The sequence below is a fragment of the Polypterus senegalus genome, chromosome 14 (assembly GCF_016835505.1).
Source record: "Polypterus senegalus isolate Bchr_013 chromosome 14, ASM1683550v1, whole genome shotgun sequence".
In the NCBI taxonomy this organism is placed as follows: domain Eukaryota; kingdom Metazoa; phylum Chordata; class Cladistia; order Polypteriformes; family Polypteridae; genus Polypterus; species Polypterus senegalus.
In genome coordinates this window covers 21,245,537-21,270,007 of record NC_053167.1, presented here as the reverse complement: position 1 = coordinate 21,270,007, position 24,471 = coordinate 21,245,537, and the positions used below count along the sequence as shown (strand labels likewise).

Genomic DNA, 24,471 nt, shown 5'->3' with positions numbered 1-24,471 from the left:
AGTACATGTCCTTTTCTCCCTCCTTAGTGTCCAGCCCCTCATACAACTCATCATACGCCTTTTCTTTAGCCTTTGCCACCTCTTTCTTCACCTTGCGCCTTATCTCCTTGTACTCTTGTCTACTTTTTGCATCTCTCTGACTATCCCACTTCTTCTTTGCCATTCTCTTCCTCAGTATGCTCTTCTGTACTTCCCAATTCCACCACCAGGTTTCCTTTTCCTCCTTCCTCTGTCCAGATGTCATGCCAAGCACCTTCTTGCCGTCACCCTTACTACATCTGCTGTAGTTTCCCAACTGTCTGGTAACTCTTCTCTACCACCCAGTGTCTGTCTCACCTTCTCCATAAACTCAACCTTGCAGTCTTTCTTTTCCAACTTCCACTATTTGATCCTTGGCTCTGCCCTCACTCTCTTCCTCTTCTTGATCTCCAACGTCATCCTACAAACCACCATCCTATGCTACTTAACTACAGGTACACTTTTCCCTGCCACCACCTTGCAGTCTTCAATCTCCTTCAGATTAGCTCTTCTTCATAGGATGTAATCTACCTGTGTGCATCTTCCTCCACTCTTGTATGTTACCTTATGTTCCTCCCTCTTCTTAAAGTACATATTCACCCCATTTCTCCTCCCATCCACACCATGATAGAACAATTTGAATCCATCTCCGATCCACCTGGCCTTACACCCCTTCCATTTAGTCTCTTGTATCAACCTCAAATATATCAACCTTCCTTCTCGCCATCATATCTGCTAACTCTCTCCCCTTACCACTCATACTGCCAACATTCAAAGTTCCTGCCCTCAGTTCAACTCTCTTTACCTTCCTCTTCTCCTCCTCCATCCAGACACATCTCCCCTCTCTCTTCTTCTCCTTCTCCAGCCAACAGTAGCCCAATTTCCAGCAGGACCCTGTTGGCTAACAATACTGGTGGCGGTCGTTGTTAACCTGGGGCTCGACCGATCCAGAATGGAAATTTGTATTGTTGTCCGCATATTGATTTTGCTAAATTTTGCACCGGATGCCCTTCCTGATATAACCCTCCCCATTTATCAATGGTTGGGAGTGGCATGAAGAAACACACTGGTTTGTGCATCCCCTGTGGCTGGGTTACCTGGAACTTTTTACAGCAATGTTTTTTAAAGAGCTTTGTTGTACATTAGTACATAACTCTCTTCTGCAACAATATAAACAGAATCAGCTTCTAGCGAGAGAATATTTTTAAAATGAGATGACTTTTAACACTAGAATTCCCAAAACCTACAAAAAAACTTGTAATTCCGGCCCACCTTAAATCCGTTTGTACCTCTTTGTCAGCGTCTTTTGTGTTGTAAATATTTTGATCAGCACAAGCAGCAAGCATCCTGATATCCCATCCCCCCTCCCACCAACGCAGTTCAATTTGCAAAGAAGGTACTTAGTGCAGTGTTTATCTTGGAGTCAACTACATGGAGCTGGGTAAATAATACATCGTCATTTGGAATATATACATTTCATGTGTTTTCAATGTCTATAACAATCTATGTAAACACATTTTTCATGTTTTAGTAATTGACAAAATGTACACATGAAGTGTATAATGTGTGAAGCCTGAAGTCATCTCAACAGCCTACCGTAATTTGCTTTCTTTTCTTTGGTTATATTCTTGAATAAAAGTACACTTGTTTTGTTATACTTGTACATTTTGTGAAAGTGCTTATTTGATATTCGGACTTCAGGTTTCACACATTATACACTTCATGTCTACATTTTGTCTATTATTACTAAAACATGAAAAACGTTTCTGTTTTAACAATGTGTTTACTTAGATTGTTGTAGACACGGAACACACATGAACTGTATGTATTCCAAATGACAATGTATTATTTACCCCATACAGCTCCAGGTACTTCACTCCAAGATAATAACTGAGCATTGAGAACCTTCTTTGCGAATTGAAATGCGACGGTGGATGGGGATGGGATACTAAGCTGCTTGCTTTTTGTGCTGATCGACACATTTACAATACAAAAGACTCTGACGGAGAGGTGTAAATGGATTTAAGGTGGGCCGGGATAACAAGTTTTTTTTTGTAGACTTTGGTAATTCTAGTGTTAAAGGATTGTGTCTTGTTCACATGTGGTCCCTTTTTAGTGTACTGAAAAATATATTATCAAAAATAACTTGAAATACTGCATTAATATTCAATTCGCAATTTTTGTTTTATGACGTAATTTGTGACGTCACCAATTAGTTTTTCTATCAAAAACGTCATCAGTTTGAACTTAAGGGTTATTTTAAAGTGCAGTTTGTCTTTTACAGTATCATGCACCTTTAGTTCACCACAGCTAATGATCTATGTATGTATTCAGCCACATTAAACTTAATCAAGCTTGGACTAATTCCCTTCATAATTTTAAACACTTCAATCATGTCACCACTTAATCTTCTTTTGCTTAATATGGAAAGGCTCAGCTCTTTTAATATTTCCTCATAATTCATCCCCTATAGCCCTGGAATCAGCCTAGTTGCTCTTCTCTAGACCTTTTCTAGCCCTGCTATGTTCTTTTTGTAGCCTGGAGACCAAAATTGCACAGTACTCCTGTTGAGGCCTCACCAGAGTAGTTATAGGCATGCGGCTTCTGTCAAAATCGCAATTAGAGCTGTCAATCAAAATGATTAATGACCTTTAAGCCCAGCTCCCTATGATGTCATACCGGAAGGTCCGCCCCAATAGCGCAACACCGGAAGGGACTGATGACGTCACACCGGAAAGTCCCGGCCCCTCCACGTCACCTAGCCCCTCCCCTTTGGTACCGCCTCGTGGCAGATTGGTCAAGGGCCCCCTGTCCCCACTCAGACTCCTCCTTGAACTCGCCTCTTGCACCTGATTGGTTCAGTAAAACTGTCAACGGGCCGTTTGACGGATGTCTGCCCTCTCGTTGAACCCTCCCCCGGCACCTGATTGGTTCAGGAAACTGTCAAGGGCCTTTTGATGGATGTCTGCCCCCTCATTGAACCTGCCCCCGGTACCTGATTGGTTCAGGAAACTGTCAAGGGCCTTTTGATGGATGTCTTCCCCCTCGTTGAACCCGCCCCGGCACCTGATTGGTTCAGGAAACTGTCAAGGGCCCTTTGATGGGTGTCTGTCCCCTCCTTGAACTCACTCCGGTACCTGCTTAATTAAACAAACTGTCAAGAGCAGCCCCCGTTCTCCCGAAGACACATGCACAAGCATTTCAAGGGGCAGAGCTGCCTGCCTGTACAGTTTTGGTAAGAACTCCTGTAACTATCTATTATTTAAAATAATCTATGACTTTAAAGATCTAAACCTTAGTTTAGCACTTGTAAAACGTTTTTTATTTTCTCTAAGTCAAGCTCCCAGACATTATCTGCACTGACAAGCTGTCCCTTCACTCTCTCTACACAGTTGAAGCGTGAGAGCTGAGACAGCCTCTGCGTGCACCCCCGAGATGCCCCTGGATCAAAGCTCCAAGCGTACACGCAGGCAAGCTCGAAAGACGAGTTTCCGCCTCTCTCTACACAGCAGAGTACATGGAACTCTAAAAAGTTGTTAGTAACCCTGCACTCTTGACGCATGAGAGCTGAGCAGACAGCCTCGGTATGAGATTCTCAGGCTGAAGCTCTAAGTGTACACGCAGGCAAGTGCGCATAGTTCGAAAAATAAGCAGCCTGGCTTTTAGCAGTCCCTGCTCTCTCAATCTCTGTACACACAGAGACTCTCAAAACTGACAGGCTCTGTGTAGACAGAGAGAGCCGGACAGCCCCCCTGCACGGCCCTGCGAGCAGGCACGCATCTATAGCTGCAAACTGTATGAGGGCGGAAGCTCTGCTGACAGAAACACCCCACACCTCCTGCTGTGTTCTGCAAGCGCATGCTTGTCAACCCCCCACCCTAACCCGGAACAGCAGCGCGCATCAAGCTCGCACGGTCGCGCAAATGCTCAGCAGGGAGAACAAGTTACGTGTGTCACTTTTAAAGTTAAAGGATTTAAAAATCACCCGCACAGTTAAATAATAGGCAACAGGGACCTTTTAAAGAACGTTTGAGACGTCCTAAAATCTAGCCTCGGATGTATATTTTGTATATCTTAAAAAAGCCCTGTTCCATCCATTACATCCCATTTTAAATAATCAGCTGCCCCTAAGGAAACACATTTAGAAAACTATTCACCGTGCTTTCGCAAAGTTAGAATTGTACTCAGATAATGCCAGAGTGAACGGAACACAAATATTTACCAGAAGTGGGATTCGAAATCACGCTGGTATTTGTCCCTCGGATCTTAAAGCCAAAGCCTTAAACAGATCGGACCTTTGGGGATACAGAAATGCACATCACAGCACAGAGGCGGCTGGGGTAGGGGAAAGGAGGGGGTGCGTTTTACAGCACCTAGGCAACACAATGCGTCCGATGTGAAAAATTGCCTTACCTTGTGGAATGCAGATTGTAAAACAAAGGATGCTTTGCTTCGGAGACATTCCAAAGAGGCTGGGCAACGAGCATTGCTTGTGTCCGGTTAAAATGATTGGCAAACATTTGCTATCATAAAGCACTTCCAAAATACCGCTCTATAAAGAGAGATGCTTTTAAATTGGTCTAAAACCTTTTTTCATCCCCTTTTAAATATATTTGGATATATAAGCCTTGTAAAAATCACACAGTTGAATAATAGGCAGCAGCACCCTTTTTAAATTGAGTATTTAAAAAAAGATGTCCTCGGTGTATTAAAAAGTATTTCCCCACGCATAGATTTTTTAGACATTTAGATCGCCTTCAACGTGCCGTCATTCTGGGTAAAGACGCTTTGGCAAGCCACGAATACGTCTGTCATTTTTTCAACTGTTTCCAAGGCACATAGCCCCCAGCATCTATATAACCTTCTTAGAAAAATTATTTCTTTTATCTTTGTATAGGATTAAATGAAATATAACTATTCTTCATACAGACTATTCATGATTGTTATGGGCAGAACTCTTTTGGAAACAAGGATGTTTCTTATAATGTTTTAAATTCGGACCTTTACAAAGATGCTTTATTTTCATGTTAAAGCATCCGGTCATTTTACTTGGCTACTGAACATGTATTTTTGTTCACTAACGCTTTCGTATTTAATTAAGAATTACCTGAATATTTGATCATTAGTTTAAGCAGAAAGAGCAATTAGCTCTGCTATTTTGTGAGCTATACAAACGTGCTGAGCTGTTGGCTCCCATTTATGAGGTCACTAGCATGAGCTAAAGCTGCTGATGTTAAAAACATGATTTTAGTTCGATGAACTTCGGAGGTGCAGAAAAGCGCTACTTATACCCCCTGCCTCTAGTTAAACCAGCACACCTCACTATAGCCTTCTGTGCTTTCTTATAAATCTCTGTTTAAATGCACAAGTGTATTTACAGAGTTTTCCTTTGTCAAAAGGCTCCTAGATGATAGAAATGAGCTAAGCAAAAAATTAAAAATCACAGGCCGCAGCAAATCCTAAAACACACGTGGAATCTGTCTCTCTTGTGCGGTGTGGGATTACTTTTAAAAATAACTTCATTATATTACTCACACGTCTAAAATCACCCGGATTTTGGGTTACTATTCTGTATTAAAATAATTACATTTAGCAAAATGAATGAAAACACCGTTACAGTCAGTTCCTGGAGCCTGTCTCTAACCTGTTATCCAAATGAGAGTTTATAAAGCAAAAATGTTTTGTTATCTCAGCCTTTTAAAAACAGGTAGTTCCGTACAGAGAGAGGCCGTTTCGAAACAGTAGGCATTTCACAAGCTGGTCCCTTCTGCAAGTACTTCAGAATACTTTTATGTCACAGTTAATGCACCACCGGCCTGCGCTTTAAAGCCTCTCCTGAATATTCTTAGAGGAGAGGCCCGTGTTTGAATTTTCAGACACCGAGACTAAAACTACTTGATTGGATTACCCATTTCGGTATGAAAAACTACTATTGTTTGCTTCAGTCCTATGAATTTGTACATTAATCGTCGTATACATAGATAGAAAAAATGCTGCATCTTATATTATACGCATGCACTCACTCACGCGACTACACACGAGCGCGCTCACGTACGAACTTGAGAATCAACTTTATAAATATTAATATTAAGGATTCAGCCATTCGTTTTTTAAAAACATACTCATTTGGCGCCTATAATAATCATGAATAGACTGCATGAAGAATAGTTATTTCATTTAATCCTATACAAAGATAAAAGAAATAATTTTTCTAAGAAGTTCATATAGACACTGGGGGCTATGTGCTTTGGAAACAGTTGAAAAAATGGCCGACGTATTTGTGGCTTGCCAAAGGGTGTTTTAAAGGCCTCTAGTTAAACCAGCACGGTTCAATATAGCCTCCTGTGCTTTGTTATAAACCTCCGTTTAAACGCACAAGTGTAATTACAGAGTTTTCCTTTGTCAAAAGGCTACTAGGTGATAGAAATGAGCTAAGCAAAGAATTTAAAATCACTGACCAGAGCAAATCCAAAAACACACGTGGAATCAGTCTCTCTTGTGCGGTGTGGGATTACTTTTTAAAATGAATTCATTATATTATACTTCCAAAATGAGTAACCTAATAATTTTATATAGTGTAAGGGATGGCGGGCATGGGCTGGCATTTCGACATGTATATGATGTGGTTCATTAGCCTGGGTGCAAACCTCTATTAAACCTGAGGCTGCGGAAGGAATAGAGAGCTTTTACAGGCAGGAGTGTTAAAAAGAGACACAATGCGTTTGTAACACAAGACTGCTCCATGTCTTTAAAGGTGATAAATCAAAGTGGAGGTTTGTACATGACCTAATTCCAACAAATTCCTGAGACTACCAGTCGGTGATCTTGCCGGGGCTGACCCAGCGGGGGATGGATGCTCGAAACGGGCGGGCTCAGTTGTTTGAAAGCGAACTCCCATACCTGACTTTACTTTCTGTGTGTAGAGAGAGAGCAGGGGCTGCTCGCATGGGCTGTCGGCTGAAAAACTGCTGAGAAACTGCTGCTGGAGGATTTTCTGTAAGATGGAAAAGTTTGAATCACCTGCTGCTGGAGGATTTTCTGTGAGATGGAAGATACATGTATTTGATTATTTTAAATGTGGGGTGAGTTTGAATCCAGGAAAATAAGTCCTAAGGTTAAACTCTGTATATATGTGAAAATTTTTGGTATCAGCCAGCACTTTACACAGCTGATGTGTGAAATCGGACCCTGCTGGAACCATCACCCCCCTCCCTGAGCCATGTGGGCCGCTTGCTTCAAAAAGATGTTTCCTTAGGGTCAGCTGAAGATACATGTATTTAAAAATGTGGTGTGAGTTTGAATAGAAAAAGGGCTTGTTTTAGATCGATTTTTTATACAAATTATAATTATATTAATATAATTACACATTATACAGTCCAGGCTAGATTTTTTAGATGTCTCAAACGTGATTTAAAAGGGAACTACTGCATATTATTTAACTATGTGTGATTTTTAAAGGGCTGAACTAGCAGTTATCTCAAGCTTTACAAGCTAATCTTTAAAAAGCCCTTAACTTTAAAAGATCCATCCGTCATGGGCAGAGGGTCTGTGCGGTCTCGAGCCCATTGACGTATGGGGGTAGGGGAGTTTACAGACAACTGTTGACAAACAGGCGAGCTCTCAGGGACTCACCCAGCATGGGCTGCGTGCTCGAAGCACATAACTGTGAGAGCGAGAGAGACAGAGCACACAGGCCTGCTTGCAAGGGGTTTGCTAAAAGCCGGAGTACTTGATTTCTTTCTGTGAGGTGGGAAGCTTGAATCACCGCTAAGGCTGTTTTTACTGTAGATTCTGTCTGTGAGATGGAAAAAAGCAGCTTGACTTAGTTGAAGCAAAGATGAGATATTTTAATTTCATGTTCATCTTAAAATCATAGATAGAACAAAATGCTTCGCTTTTTATACCGGCCTTTCAGAACTGGCAGGGAAGTGTGGGTGACTGGGGAAGTGTGGTGAGGCCTATGCGTCAGGCATGCCCCAGGCATGTCTAGGCTTGTGCTAGGGTGAGGGCGGGGGGCCGAGGCAGACCCCTGGCATGTCCAGGCTTATTGAGGTAAAAGCTGTAACATGCCCGGGCTTGTCCTGGGGTGGGGGAGGGGTGGTGGTGATTTCAAGCAGGGGGCAGACATCCATCAAACTGCCCGTTGACAGTTTGTGGAGCCAAGCAGGTGCAGGTCGGGTTCAATGAGGGGGCAGACATCTGTCAAACCACCTGTTGACAGTTTTACTGAACCAATCAGGTGCAAGGGGCGGGTTCAACGAGGGGGCAGACATCCATCAAATGGCCCGTTGACAGTTTTACTGAACCAATCAGGTGCAAGGGGCGGGTTCAAGGAGGAGTCTGGGCAGGGACAGGGGGCCCTTGACTAATCCACCGGCAGGGGCAGTGCCAAAGGGGAGGGGCTAGGTCATGTGGAGGGACCGGGACTTTCCGGTGTGACGTCATCAAGAGGCGATGGAGTGGGACTTCCAGTCTTGCGTCATTGGGGCGGAACTTCCGGTATGACATCATGGGGCGGTGCTTAAAGGTCATTAATCATTTTGATTGACAACTCTAATTGCGATTTTGACAGAACCCGCATGCCTATAACTAATCACCAATGTGTTATAAAGTTTGGGACTATCCTCCTTGGACTTGTACTCCACACATCGTGCTATATAACATTCTGTTTGCCTTGTTAATGGCTTCTGAACAAGTTGGGAAGCCGATAGATTAGAGTCCACTATGACTCCTAAGTCTTTCTCATAAGGTGTAATTTCGATTTTCAGACTGCCTATTGTGTATTTAAACATGACATTTTTACTTCCTATGAGTAATACTTTACATTTACTGACATTAAATTTAATCTGACACAAATCTGCCCAAGCCTGTATGCTATCCAAGTCCTTCTGTAATGATAAAGCAGATTCCAAATTACCTGCTAATCTAACTATTTTGGCATCATCAGCAAACTTAACCAGCTTGTTACTTATATTCCTATCTAAATTATTTATATATACAGTCATATGAAAAAGTTTGGGAACCAATCTTAATTCTTTGGATTTTTGTTTATCATTGGCTGAGCTTTCAAAGTAGCAACTTCCTTTTAATATATGACATGCCTTATGAAAACAGTAGTATTTTAGCAGTGACATTGAGTTAATTGGATTAACAGAAAATATGCAATATGCAACATAACAAAATTAGACAGGTGCATAAATTTGGGCACCCCAACAGAGATATTATAGCAATATTTAGTTGAGCCTCCTTTTGCAAATATAACAGCCTCTAGACACCTCCTATAGCCTTTGATGAGTGTCTGGATTCTGGACTGAAGTATTTTTGACCATTCTTCCATACAAAATCTCTCCAGTTCAGTTACAGTAAATTTGATGGCTGCCGAGCATAGACAGCCTGCTTCAAATCATCCCATAGATTTTCGATGATATTCAAGTCAGGGGACTGTGACGGCCATTCCAGAACATTGTACTTCTCCCTCTGCATGAATGCCTTTGTAGATTTCGAACTGTGTTTTTGGTCATTGTCTTTTTGGGATATCCAAGCCTTGCGTAACTTCAACTTTGTGACTGATGCTTGAACATTATCCTGAAGAATTTGTTGTTATTGGGTTGAATTCACCTGACCCTCAACTTTAACAAGGGCCCCAGTCCCTGAACTAACCACACAGTCCCACAGCATGATGGAACCTCCACCAAATTTGACAGTAGGTAGCAGGTGTTTTCTTGGAATGCGGTGTTCTTCTTCCGCCATGCAAAGCGCTTTTTGTTATGACCGAATAACTCAATTTTCGTCTCGTCAGTCCAAAGCACTTTGTTCCAAAATAAATGTAGCTTGTCTAAATGAGCTTTTGCATGAAACAAGCGACTCTGTTTGTGGGGTGAGTGCAGAAAGGGCTTCTTTCTCATCACCCTGCCATACAGATGTTCTTTGTGCAAATTGCGCTGAATTGTAGAACACCATCTGCAGCAAGATGTTCTTGCAGGTCTTTGGAGGTGATCTGTAGGTTCTCTGTAACCATTCTCACAATCCTGCGCAAATGCCGCTTCTCTATTTTTCTTGGCCTGCCAGACCTGGGTTTAACAGCAACTGTGCCTGTGGCCATCCATTTCCTGATTACATTCCTTACAGTTTAAACCTCTGAGACAGCTTTTTGTAGCCTACCCCTAAATCATAAAACTGAACAATCTTTGTTTTCAGATTTTTTGAGAGCTGCTTTGAGGATCCCATGCTTTTACTCTTCAGAGGAGACTCATAAGGAAGCACAACTTGCAATTAACCACCTTAAATACCTTTTCTCATGATTGGACACACTTGTCTATGAAGTTCAAGGCATAACAAGCTAATCCAACCAATTTGGTATTGCAAGTAATTAGTATTGAGCAGTTACATGCTTTCAAATCAGCAAAATTACAAGGGTACCCAAATTTTTTCACAGCCAGTTTTTCATATTTGATGTAATTTTTATACAACTAAATACTGCTTCATAAAACATCTTTTTTTGGAAGACACCCCAGTACTCAGATATTCCTAGGAAATGAAAGACACACCACTGTTATCTTTTTTGTTGAAAGTAGAGTACATTATTATGCATATGACTGTATTAAAAACTAGCCGTCCCCCGCGGCTCTGCTTGCATAATAGTGAAACAGGACTGTGAGGAGGGCCCTGCGTGGCTCCCTGCACCTGACATCACGCTTCCCCCTCCTCTCTGCCTACAGCCACTGTCTCAAATTAGTGTGAATATTTCGCTCCTGCAAGCGAACTATGATTCTTACCGCGATGACAGAAGTCACAAAATCAATGGAATGTTCAAGCAAATTATAGAAAAAAAAACTATTCAAATCTTTCAAGTAGTACTCTCGTTTGCTACCTAAGCAGAGGTGAGGTACATGCCCCAAGGGTGGCATGTGAGTTAGGAGGGTCAAGTCCCCTCCACTTGGCCCGCTGCTTTTCTGTACATTACCACAAGAGTATTAAATGAAACCACTCAGATGCAGTTGAAGTGCAGACTTTCAGCTTTAATTCAGTGGGGTGAACAAAACAATTGCAGAAAAATGTGAGGCAACTAAAGCATTTTTTAACACAATCCCTTCATTTCAGGGGCTCAAAAGTATTGGACAAATTAAATAATTGGAAATAAAATGTTCATTTCTAATACTTGGTTGAAAACCCTTTGCTGACAGTGACAGCCTGAAGTCTTGAACTCATAGACATCACCAGATGCTGAGTTTCCTCCTTTTTAATGCTCTGCCAGGCCTTTACTGCAGCGGCTTGCAGTTGCTGTTTGTTTGTGGGCCTTTCTGTCTGAAGTTTAGTCTTCAACAAGTGAAATGCATGCTCAATTGGGTTAAGATCAGGTGACTGATTTGGCCATTCAAGAATTTTCCACTTCTTTGCTTTAATAAACTCCTGGGTTGCTTTGGCTGTATGTTTTGGGTCTTTGTCTTTCTGTATTATGAAATGCCACCCAATCAATTTGACTGCATTTTGCTGGATTTGAGCAGACAGTATGTTTCTGAACACCTCAGAATTCATTTGGCTGCTTCTGTCCTGTGTCACAACAGCAATAAACACTAGTGTCCCAGTGCCACTGGCAGCCATGCACGCCCAAGCCATCACACTGCCTCCACCGTGTTTTACAGATGATGTGGTATGCTTTGGATGATGAGCTTTTCCACGCCTTCTCCATACTTTTTTCTTGCCATCATTCTGGTAAAGGTCTATCTTGGTTTCATCTGTCCAACGAATGTTTTTCCAGAGCTGTGCTGGCTTTTTTAGATGTTCTTTAGCAAAGTCCAATCTAGCCTTTCTATTCTTGAGGCTTATGAGTGGCTTGCACCTTGCAGTGCACCCTCTATATTTGCTTTCATGCAGTCTTTTCTTTATGGTAGACTTGGACATTGATATGCCTACCCCCTGGAGAGTGTTGTTCACTTGGTTGGCTGTTGTGAAGGGGTTTCTCTTCACCATGTAAATGATTCTGCGATCATCCACCACTGTTGTCTTCTGTTGGACATCCAGGTCTTTTTGCGTTGCTGAGTTCACCAGTGTTTGCTTTCTTTCTCAGGATGTACCAAACTGTAGATTTTTGTTCGTAATATTGTAGCAATTTTTACATTATTGCTTAAGGATGGCTTCTTTCACCTGCATGGAGAGCTCCTTTGACCGCATGTTGTCTGTTCACAGCAAAATCGTCCACATGCAAGCACCACACTTCAAATCAACTCCAGACCTTTTATCTGTTTAATTGATGATGACATAATGACGGACTTGCCCACACCTGGCCATGAAATAGCCTTTAAGTCAATTGGTCACTATTTTTGAGCCCCTGAAATGAAGGGATTGTGTTAAAAATGCTTTAGTTGCCTCACATTTTTATGCAATTGTTTTGTTCACCCCACTGAATTAAAGCTGAAAGTCTGCACTTCACCTGCATTTGAGTTGTTTCATTTAAAATTCATTGTGGTAATGTACAGAACCAAAATTAGAAAAAAGTTGTCTCTGTCCAAATATTTATGGACCTAATTGTATATGTGTGTGTGTGTATATATATATATATATATATATATATATATATATATATATATATATATATCGAGAGAGATAGCAGCATCCCTAGCACTGATGGCTGTGGAACACCATTCTTAACATCAGCCAATTCTGAAGAGGTTCCTCACACTATCACCCTTTGCTTTCGGCCATTTAAAAACATCACCCTGAGCTCCCACCTCTTTTAGTTTGATGCCCAACCTCTCATGTTACACCTTATCAAATGCTTTCTGAAAGTCAAGACAAATAATATCATATGCTCCACTTTGATCATATCCTTTAGTTGCCTTCTCATAGAATTCGAGCATGTCAGTAAAACACGACCTTCCTTTTCTGAACTCATACTGACTGTTCTGAAAACCTCCTGTTATTACCAAGTGTTGCTTAATCTTATCCTTAATATTTCCTTCCATTAATTTTCCTGTGATGCATGTTAAGCTTACTGGCCTTTAGTTGCTTGGATCTGCCCTGTCACCCTTTTTATATAATGGGATGATATTTGCCATTTTCCAGTCCTTTGGAATCTCTCCAGTGTGCAGTGACATCCTATAAATACTGTATATGACAAGGGTTTATATATGTACTCGCTAACCTTCTCAAGAACTGAAGGGCAAATATTATGTGGTCCTGGTTATTTGTTTCATTTCAGCCTATTTGATCTTAGCAGTACTTCTCCCTCTAAATTTTCCAAATCCCTCAGTTCCTCAGTAATTCTGTTTACCTCTGGGAGATTATCCACTTCTGCACTTGTGAAGACCTCAGAAAAATGTCAGTTTAGGGTATCTGCTATTTCACTGTCTGTATCTTTTAATTCCCCTTTACTATTTCTGATGACTCATCTTTTACTACTAAGATACTGAAAGAATCTCCTAGGGTCTTCTTTTGCCTTATCTGCTATATTACCTCTCCAACTGTCTTTTAGCTTCCCTGATACCCTTCTTAATGTTTTCCCTCATGTTCTCTATGATTCACTTTGTAGTCATTAGTGTCATATGGCTTATAAAGTATTTTTTTTTAAATCTTTATTAATCCACTGTTGAGTTTTTTTTAAATTTCCTATTATTTCCAAATGTAGGTCTGTATCTATCCTGCATTAAATGTAAAACATTTTTAAACCTGTTCCATTGCTCCTCAACTGTCTCCACACTTAAAAGCTTATCCTAGTCTGTCCTCCTTAGACCTTGTCGCAAAGTTCAACTTTACAATTTTAGTCTTTGCATCTGTACTCTTACAAAATACTGAGAATTGTATTATATTATGGTCACTTGACCATAGTGGTTCAGTCACCTCTACACACTCAATTCTATCTTGATTATTAAAAATACTAAATCCAGACAAGTTTCACCCTATGTTGGTACTTTAACATACTGTGGTAAAAAACAACAAACAGTCACTGATTACTTCTAAAAACTCCTGCTCAAGTGTTCCTCCATCTACAAGGTTATCCCAGTTAATATTTTGATAATTAAGGTCCCCACGTGACTATAATATCTCCCTGTAAACTTGCCTTTTTGATATTGCTAACAAAATGTGGGTTGTCATTACTGACTGAATTATCTATGGTCTATAACACACTCCTAAAATAAGACCTCTTTCCCTAATGTTTTCCAGGTGAAGCCATGTGTCCTTACAAAGGGCTCATTGTCCAACTTAAGAGGACTTATATTTAAATTGTGTTTGACTTAAACAGCACCCCCACTATCTTTTCTGTTCTGTCTGTGCTTCCTAGAAATGTGTATCCCTCTATGTTATACTCATCCCCATCTTTGTTATTTAGCCAGGTTTCCGTTATTACTATAATATCAGAATTCTGCTCTGCTACATACAGCTCCAACTCACGTCTGGTATTTAGCTGTCCAGATTTAAAAACTGGTAGTCCTAGGAGTCTGGGCTACCTATTTTTCCACCCCAACAGAGTGGCATAAAACAACCTTCCCTGGACTCATTGTGACTTATACATAAACACAGGAAAAGTGCAAGGCAAGTAAAGAATTATATTATACTATAATAGATAAATAATTAAAATAATAGTAAGTGATTACTTAGTAATTATTTGAAAAAGACAACTAATAATAAAAATAACAGTACTAACAAGTTTAACAAATATACTGCATATAAATAAGATGTTAGGATCAGATCTGAGGCAAAGGGGCCAGCACAGAGCTCGTAGTTTTACGCATAAGCTGTCTAACATCGACTGCATCCTGGCACTAACGATTCTCATGGAGTGCAAATGCGAATATCGACAGAGTTTCTCGGCAGCCTTTGTTGATATTTGTATAACATTTGACTCAGTTGATCAAGCTACCCTGTGGGACATCCTGAGACTCTGTGGGATCCCTCCCGAAGTTGCTGGATACTGGTACTGTGAGTGCTGTGCAGAATGGAGGCAGAACCTCTGTGTTTTTCCCAGTTGATTCTGGGGTTCATCAGGGGTGTGTTCTTGCTTCTACTCTGTCCTGTGCTTGCATGGACTGGGTGTTGGACATGGGGTCCAGCATCTGTAGGGCATGAGTTAATAAAGATAGACTCACTGATCTTGATTTTGCCAACAATGCTGTGATCTTCATGGAGTCAATAGAGGCTCTGATTGGGGCTCTCGAGAGACTGAATGAGGAGTCTGAGTGTCTAGGCTTGTGAATGTCCTGGATAAAAACCAAGATCCAGGCATTTAAAGCCATCTAGGCAATGGCTATTATGTCATGTTCTGAGACATGAAAGCTTTCCAGTGACCAGAGATGGACATTGGACTCCTTCGGTATTGTGTCTCTTCGGTACAATCCTTGGGTACTGCTGGTTTGACTTTGTGCCGAATGAGCAGTTGCTCATGGAGTCCCGAATTAGGTGCAGTTTACCTGCATTGTGAGGGAGGCTCACTTATGGCACTATGACCATGTGGCAGGATTCCCCAAGAGTGATCCGGCTCACAGGATCCTCCTTGTTGTGGACAAGAACAACTGGACCACTGAGATCTCTTCTCTTCTAACACACTAGTCATCACGCACGCACGATCAAACGCATGATCTACTGCAAAACTCCGGCTGCGATCTAGTTCGCCTTCCACTTTATATCTACTAAAGAAGGGATTAAAAAAAATGTTTGGGGAGGGTGTGGGCTGGATGTGGAATTGGAAGAGGATTTTTTTTTCTCACAATGTCACAATCGAAGTGCATTTGTCTGATCTGTCAATCTATCATTGCTATTCCAAAGAAGGAAAATGTGGAAAAGCATTTTCAAACTGTTCATGAAAACTGCGAAACTGACGTCCTTCCAAAAAGCGATCAGAGAAAGGAGAAGGAACTAAAATCGCAGTTAATCGGACAGCCGTCATTTTTCACTCGGCTGAATTCAAAAGCTCCTTGACTGCATTATTCAGCTCTACTTATTTATGCAAGTCAGCCTTTTCCCACATGGTGATTATTAAATCCAAATACTGTAGTGACCATAAATGTATTGAATTGTTATTGTGCTGTAAAGGTTATTCAGTTGTGCAAGGTACGACAACATACATTTTATGTTTAAAGTATACTCAGTGTATGTATGTATGTATGTATATCTATCTATTATATATATATATATATATATATATATGATAGATAGATACTTTATTAATCCCAAGGGGAAATTCACATAATCCAGCAGTATACTGATACAAAAAACAATATTAAATTAAAGAGTAATAAAAATGCATGTAAAACAGACAATAACTTTGAATAATGTTAGCATTTACTCACCCGGGTGGAATTGAAGAGTCGCATAGTGTGGGGGAGGAACGATCTCCTCAGTCTGTCAGTGGAGAGTGACAAAAGTCTGTCGCTGAAGCTACTCCTCTGCCTGGAGATGACACTGTTCAGTGGATGCAGTGGATTCTTCATGATTGACAGGAGTTTGCTTAATGCCCGTCGCTCTGCTACAGATGTTAAACTGTCCAACTTTATTCATACAATAGAGCCTGCCTTCTTAACAAGTTTGTCCAGGCGTGAGACATCCTTCTTCTTTGTGCTGCCTCCTCAGCACACCACCGCGTAGAAGAGGGCACTTGCCACAACCGTCTGGTAGAACATCTGCAGCATCTTATTGCAGATGTTGAAGGACGCCAACCTTATATATATATATATATATATATATATATATATATATATATATATATATATATATTATATCTATATATAGATATATATATATATATTACATACTAGCAGAATACCCGCGCTTCGCAGCGGAGAAGTAGTGTGTTAAAGAAGTTATGAAAAAGAAAAGTAAATAAAGTAAGATGATTGTTAATGTAATTGTTTTGTCATTGATATGAGTGTTGTTGTCATATCTATCTATACTCAGCAAAAAAAGAAACTTCCTCTGACTTTCAACTGTTTTTACTTTCAGTAAACTTAATGTGTAAATATTTGTATGAACACTAAAAGAGTCAACACCATAAGACATAAACTAAAAATGTTTCACAATGTGTCCCTGAATGAAGGGAGGCTCAAAATCAAAAGTACCAGTCAGTATCTGGTGTGGCCACCAGCTGCTTGAAGTACTGCAGTGCATCTCCTCCTCATGGACTGGACCAGATTTGTCAGTTCTTGCTGTGAGATGTTACCCCACTCTTCCACCAAGGCACCTGCAAGTTCCTGGACATTTCTGGGGGTAATGGCCCTAGCCCTCACCCTGCGATCCAACAGGTCCCAGACGTGCTCACATTCTTCGACGATAAACATGAATCCGTCCATCACCCCTGGTGAGACAAAACCGTGCCTCATCAGTGAAGAGCACTTTTTGCCACTCCTGTCTGGTCCAGCGAAGGTGGGTTTGTGCCCATAGGCGCCGTTGTTGCTGGTCATGTCTGGTAAGGACCTGCCTTACAACAGGCCTACAAGCCCTCAGTCCAGCCTCTCTCAGCCTATTACGGACAGTCTGAGCACTGATGGAGGTATTGTGTGTTCCTGGTGTGACTCGGGCAGTTGTTGTGGCCATCCTGTACCTGTCACGCAGGTGTGATATTCGGATGTACCGATCCTGTGCAGGTGTTGTTACACATGGTCTTCCACTGCGAGGATGATCAGCTGTCCTTCCTGTCTCCCTGTAGCGCTGTCTTAGGCGTCTCACAGTGCGGACATGGCAATTTATTGCCCTAGCCACATCAGCAGTCCTCATGCCTCCCTGCAGCATGCCTAATGCACGTTCACGCAGATGAGTAGGGACCCTGGGCATCTTTCTTTGGGTGTTTTTCACAGTCGGTAGACAAGTCTCTTTAGTGTCCTGCATTTTTAGAACTGTGACCTTAAATGCCTACTTTCTGTAAGCTGTTAAGGTCTTAACGACCATTCCACAGGTGCATGTTAATTAATTGATTATGGTTAATTGAACATGCATGGAAAACATTGTTTAAACCCTTTACAATGAAGATCTGTAAAGTTATTTGGATTTTTAAAACATTATTGTTGAAATACACAGTCCTAAAAAAGGGACGTTTCTTTTTTTGCTGTGTATATATACTGTATATATATAGCAAAATACCCGCGCTTGGCTGCGGAGAAGTAAAAAGAAAAGGAAACATTTTAATAATAACGTAACATGATTGACAATGTAATTGTTTTGTCATTGTCATGAGTGTTGCTGGCATATATATATATATATATATATATATATATATATATATATATATATATATATATATATATATATATATATATATATATATATATATATATATATATATGCAGTGGTGTGAAAACTATTTGCCCCTTCCTGATTTCTTATTCTTTTGCATGTTTGTCACACAAAATGTTTCTGATCATCAAACACATTTAACCATTAGTCAAATATAACACAAGTAAACACAAAATGCAGTTTTTAAATGATGGTTTTATCATTTAGGGAGAAAAAAAATCCAAACCTACATGGCCCTGTGTGAAAAAGTAATTGCCCCCTTGTTAAAAATTAACCTAACTGTGGTGTATCACACCTGAGTTCAATTTCCGTAGCCACCCCAGGCCTGATTACTGCCACACCTGTTTCAATCAAGAAATCACTTAAATAGGAGCTGCCTGACACAGAGAAGTGGACCAAAAGCACCTCAAAAGCTAGACATCATGCCAAGATCCAAAGAAATTCAGGAACAAATGAGAACAGAAGTAATTGAGACCTATCAGTCTGGTAAAGGTTATAAAGCCATTTCTAAAGCTTTGGGACTCCAGCGAACCACAGTGAGAGCCATTATCCACAAATGGCAAAAACATGGAACATTGGTGAACCTTCCCAGGAGTGGCCGGCCGACCAAAATTACCCCAAGAGCACAGAGACGACTCATCCGAGAGGTCACAAAAGACGCCAGGACAACGTCTAAAGAACTGCAGGCCTCACTTGCCTCAATTAAGGTCAGTGTTCACGACTCCACCATAAGAAAGAGACTGGGCAAAAACGGCCTGAATGGCAGATTTCCAAGACGCAAACCACTGTTAAGCAAAAAGAACATTAGGGCTCGTCTCAATTTTGCTAAGAAACATATCACTGATTGCCAAGACTTTTGGGAAAATCCCCTTTGGACTGATGAGACAAAATTTGAACTTTTTGGAAGGCAAATGCCCTGTTACATCTGGTGTAAAAGGAACACAGCATTTCAGAAAAAGAACATCATACCAACAGTAAAATATGGTGGTGGTAGTGTGATGGTCTGGGGTTGTTTTGCTGCTTCAGGACCTGGAAGGCTTGCTGTAATAGATGGAACCATGAATTCTGCTGTCTACCAAAAAATCCTGAAGGAGAATGCCCGGCCATCTGTTCGTCAACTCAAGCTGAAGCGATCTTGGGTGCTGCAACAGGACAATGACCCAAAACACACCAGCAAATCCACCTCTGAATGGCTGAAGAAAAACAAAATGAAGACTTTGGAGTGGCCTAGTCAAAGTCCTGACCTGAAACCAATTGAGATGCTATGGCATGACCTTAAAAAGGCGGTTCATGCTAGAAAACCCTCAAATAAAGCTGAATTACAACAATTCTGCAAAGATGAGTGGGCCAAAATTCCTCCAGAACGCTGTAAAAGACTCATTGCAAGTTATCGCAAACGCTTGATTGCAGTTATTGCTGCTAAGGGTGGCCCAACCAGTTATTAGGTTCAGGGGGCAATTACTTTTTCACACAGTAAAAAACCATGTAGGTTTGGATTTTTTCTCCTAAATAATAAAAACCATCATTTAAAAACTGCATTTTGTGTTTACTTGTGTTATATTTGACTAATGATTAAATGTGTTTGATGATCAGAAACATTTTGTGTGACAAACATGCAAAAGAATAAGAAATCAGGAAGAAGGCAAATAGTTTTTCACACCACTGTATACACAGGTCATTGTAGACACGGAACACACATGAAATGTATGTATTCCAAATAATGATATATTATTTACCCTATACAACTCAAGGCACCTCACACCCAGATAAACAGACTTGAGCTGTGAGAATTTCAGCTGTGTCAGTGGGGGATGGGATAGCAGGCTGCTTGCTGCCTGTGCTGATTGACACATTTGCAAAGCAAAGATGCTGATGTAGAGGTGCGAAAGAATTAAAGCCCAGCATTCAAACTTTTTTAGTAAGCTTCAGCGATTCTAGTATTAAATTGATTTGGAAAGTTCAGAGCAGTATAACACACACTAAGGAGCTAGGGGTTGTGGGTAAGGACTAGTAGTGAAGAAACAATACCACTATCACAGTGCAGATGCCAGAAACTTTATAACTAAGAACTTATTCATCTAACCACCTCAAAGACCAGAATTCTGACTAGAACATTTTAAAGCCGGTATGGAATAAGTTGTATTTCTTGACGTAATTCTTTCAGTAAGAATTAGGAGATATAATTCATACAATAGGTTCCTATATAGGAGAGAAATAGTAAACTAGCATAGATTTATGTTTTGTTATTTGTTGTTGGTTTTCCAATCGGTATATACTTTCATATATCCATCTTCTGTTATTTTATGTCATGAGTAAATTGTATTATTTGCTTTATTGTAGGAATCATTTATTGAAAAATAGTCTGTTATCATGTCCCAACCACAAACCGAGAAGTGAAAGTCATTTAATATGGACTTTTGGCAGTTTATGAAGTTTGGTCATAAATTGTATAGATCTCTTCATACAGTAGTTCTGGCATTCCAGCAGGAAGGTAAAACAGAGATCTCACTCATAATACACAGCATGTTCTTCTACTGCTACATCTCATATACATCTAGATTTGCCTTACTGTGCATTCAGAAATCTCTTTTTGTATTTTTGTAGATAGAGTTTCTCTGAACATTTGAGGCTTTTCTGTTAGTTCACGCTAGCCTGAACAGCCTTCTGTGAGCTCTGTCATTAATGATACATTTTGTCCATAATACTGACACTTACTGAATAGTTTGTGTTTATTTTACTGTTTTCTGTAAACTTTAGTTTGCGAAAATACCAGACAGGCAGTGGTTTCTGAGATACTGCAACTACAGTGTATTATTATCTATAATCATAGCACAGTTAAAGTCACTTAGATTATGTGTCTTTCCCATTCTGATAATTTATCTAACAACAGCTAAACCATGTCTGAGTGCCATATACTGAGTTACTGTCACAAGATTGGCAGTTTGTAGGGGTATACTATTTGCATTAAAAGGTCCTCCATAAAGTGGCCAACAAGGACAGTAAAACAAACATGGTTGTGTTTGGGCTTTGTCATTTTATTTTTTATACATTTTTCACTTCAGGTTAAGTTTTGATAAACAGCCATTTTGCTTTCCATTTTAAAGTATAAAATGAAATTTCTATCTTTTGCATATCAGGATTTAAAGGAAAATCTAAACCCAATTTATTGAAACAAGAAACCAGCAGTCTAGCTTGCTGCCTACGAGTTCTCTTTTGTATGTACTTAGATGAAAATTTAAAGGATTCCTGGAATGACATACAGTTCAGACTGATCAAGTAAGTAGTTTTAGCATTGTCATCAATTTGGAAGCCTGCTATTTTTCTTGTTAATGTTATTTTAGTAAGGTATACTGGCATTAAAGATTGCTATAAACTATATCTTGTACTAGCCATGTGCGCCCAACTACGTTGTGCTTGTTAAAGTTGTCTGTGAAGGGCTCTCTGTTTAAACTCAGCTGCCAGTCGTGAACTGGGCCCTTCATCGCACAGCATTATGATTTTTTATGAGGGAAACAAAATTACAAAAGAAAACCCTTAGATATTGATTCGATAGGAACGGCCTACTCGGAATCACTGTCCGATTCATAATTATGTGGTGGTGTAGGAGCATTTCTGCTTCTGTCCGTTCACAGTCAGTCTCGTTTTCTCACGGTCTCTTCTCAACCTTTCGCCAATCTCACAGGTTGTTTTGTGGCAATCCAAAGAGTAAGTCAATATATATACGGAGCAATGGTTATAAAAGGCGGACACAGGTATCCAGGCTATTTAAAGCATAACTAGGGATCACTTCACTGACATGTGAGCAAGCCACAGTACAACTGTGAGACGCGCAGCACTCGCCGGCGACAACGTAACAATAATAATTTCCGGAACGTGCTGTTACGTTGTCATTCATTTTACCCACTGTCTTTCTTTCATTCATATGTTACGTAGGCACGTACCTTTTATCTTCGGTATTCTCTAACCAGGCCTCAGGAGCTAACCAGCGTAACACTGTCCACCACCCCTTTCGTTATTCCGGCACATTGTTGACATCCGTGAGTAACAACAACGTACAAAACTGGAAGGTGGTCTACGCATGAGTGGAATTCGCGGACAAACAAAGATCAAGATCTAAATGAAGATCTCTTTAGTTAATTTAAAGCACAACAATTTGTTTAGTTTGAATGTCTGTGTTTTGAGGTGTGACTGGCATACTACAGTCTTCAGTAGTATAAGCCTGGAGGATATTCTTAATGCTATGCCTATGTTTTAGCTGTCTCTCTACTGCCATCTAGTGCTTCTTCTTCTAATTCATCCGCGGACAAAAAAAGATCAACATCCAAATGAAGATTATATATATTATGAAAAAAAAAAGTTTCTAGCAAACTATAAAATGGAAGGATTTTATATGTTCAGTTCAATTATGATATTCAGATTACTTTGATTGACTCACATAAAACAAGTATATTAAACCATGTTTCCTGTCTTTGTAGTGTGTGCAGGGAAGCTGTTTCCTACTTTATTTCTCTGACTTCAGAAAGCCATAGAGAAGCTTGGACTAACATTCTGATGCTACTCCTTACAAAATCCTTAAAACTGAATGATTCAAAAGTGAGTGATGCTTAATATTAAGTTCTATGATAATCTGAGAATCATGTGTACAATTTTCAATATATATATTGAAAGAATTGAATGTAAAAATAACTTCTCAAAAACACCTGTGATTTGAGATTCCAGCCCAGTTGAGATGACATTTGTGTTTATTAAGCCTAGATGCATGTTCTTTCCTCTTTTAAGCAATGTATTCCTATGCTTTGTTCAGAAATCATGCATGTAAATATGTTTTTCACAGGGTTATATATGTTTTAGTAATGTGTGAATGTTTCTCTGTTTTTCTCTACTCAGTTCAAAATCCATGCTTCCAACTACTATCCCTACCTGTGTGAAATCATGCAGTTTGACCTAACCCCAGAACTCTGTGCTGCATTGAGAAAGTTTTTCCTGCGTGTTGGCCTTGTATTTCAGATATATGCTGTTGAGAACCAAAGAAAAATTGTTGAACCTTAAAACATAATGTGTATAAGAATCTGCTCATTTGGAGGAAACTAATATATATATAATCAACAGAAAGCAGCACTCACAGGAATGAGGTGGTTTAGTGCATGCTTAAAATTGTATATAATATCTTATTTTTCTTTGACTTTAAATGTGTTTAAAGATTCTAAATGGTTTGTCATAATTTAAAAGGTTTTAGCCTTTGAAAGCAATTATAACAATGTAGTAGAAATAAAAATAAGATATTCATTTTTTTGTTTAATCTCTTATTGTAAGTCAATTATATATTTATTGCTGTTTCCCTTTACATACTGAGATATGCATTTAATTTACATTCTTGTTTGTCAATATTGCATATGATCCCACTGCCTACAAATTGGCTTCAGGAAATGGGTGGATGAATGGATATGCATACATGTATAAATAAATGGTGCATTTCATGTAGTGCAAATTTATGCTGCATATTTGTGGTTGGAAATTAGATAAATATTACGTAATCATAGTGTATTGAACATGGTAACATCTCTAATTGTTTCATTGTTTAGTAGATTTAGAGTTTTATTTAGTCAGAGAAAGACTTTAGGCAATAAAGTGGAATTTGAAACCATCCCTCCTTGTACTCCATCGATACTGAATAATTATATTAAAATTACATATAGTTTATTGCATTTGTAGGCTGTTTTCTCAAGGATTCCTTGTACTCACAAACTTAAAAAAAATGCTGAATTTAGAGACAACATGTTTTATTATCAACTCAAATACTTCAGTAAATTCCAGTAAAATCTAGCTAGCCCTGATTGTTACAGGCATCTGCAGATCAGGTGATCAAATCATAATTTGTGATCTATTAAAAATGAAGAATCTTCACAGTTACAGTTTATCCATCTGAGTATGAAGTAGCGTGAAGGTGGTTAGAAAAACTACTTCTAATACTCTAGTGACCCATTAGTCTTCTCCATTTTCCATTGCCGACAGGGATCAAATGGGAACATCTAATGGTAACATTATCTTATCAAACATAACATTAACATTATCTAACACAACATAAAATTATATAACAGTAACCTATCTAACAGTAACATTCCCAATTTTAGCTTCTGTTTTCTTCTCCTGAAGAAACTCATTCCAATTTTAAGTTGTTTCACTAGCTGAAGAAGATGTTGCCTACATTTGTGTCTAACAATGCACTAATCAGGT

General features: G+C 39.7%; 1 protein-coding gene across 1 annotated transcript in view; it reads left to right on the top strand.

Annotated features, from left to right (window-relative positions):
* LOC120514612 (brefeldin A-inhibited guanine nucleotide-exchange protein 2-like) overlaps positions 1-23,881 on the top strand; it is a 570,108-nt gene extending 546,227 nt beyond the window's left edge. Inside the window, exons 27-29 of the mRNA XM_039735092.1 lie at positions 21,375-21,513; positions 22,713-22,830; positions 23,125-23,881. Coding sequence (XP_039591026.1) covers positions 21,375-21,513; positions 22,713-22,830; positions 23,125-23,286 — 419 coding nt within the window. The 3' untranslated portion in view covers positions 23,287-23,881. The remainder of the gene's footprint in view (positions 1-21,374; positions 21,514-22,712; positions 22,831-23,124) is intronic.
* The last annotated feature ends 590 nt before the right edge of the window (positions 23,882-24,471 follow it).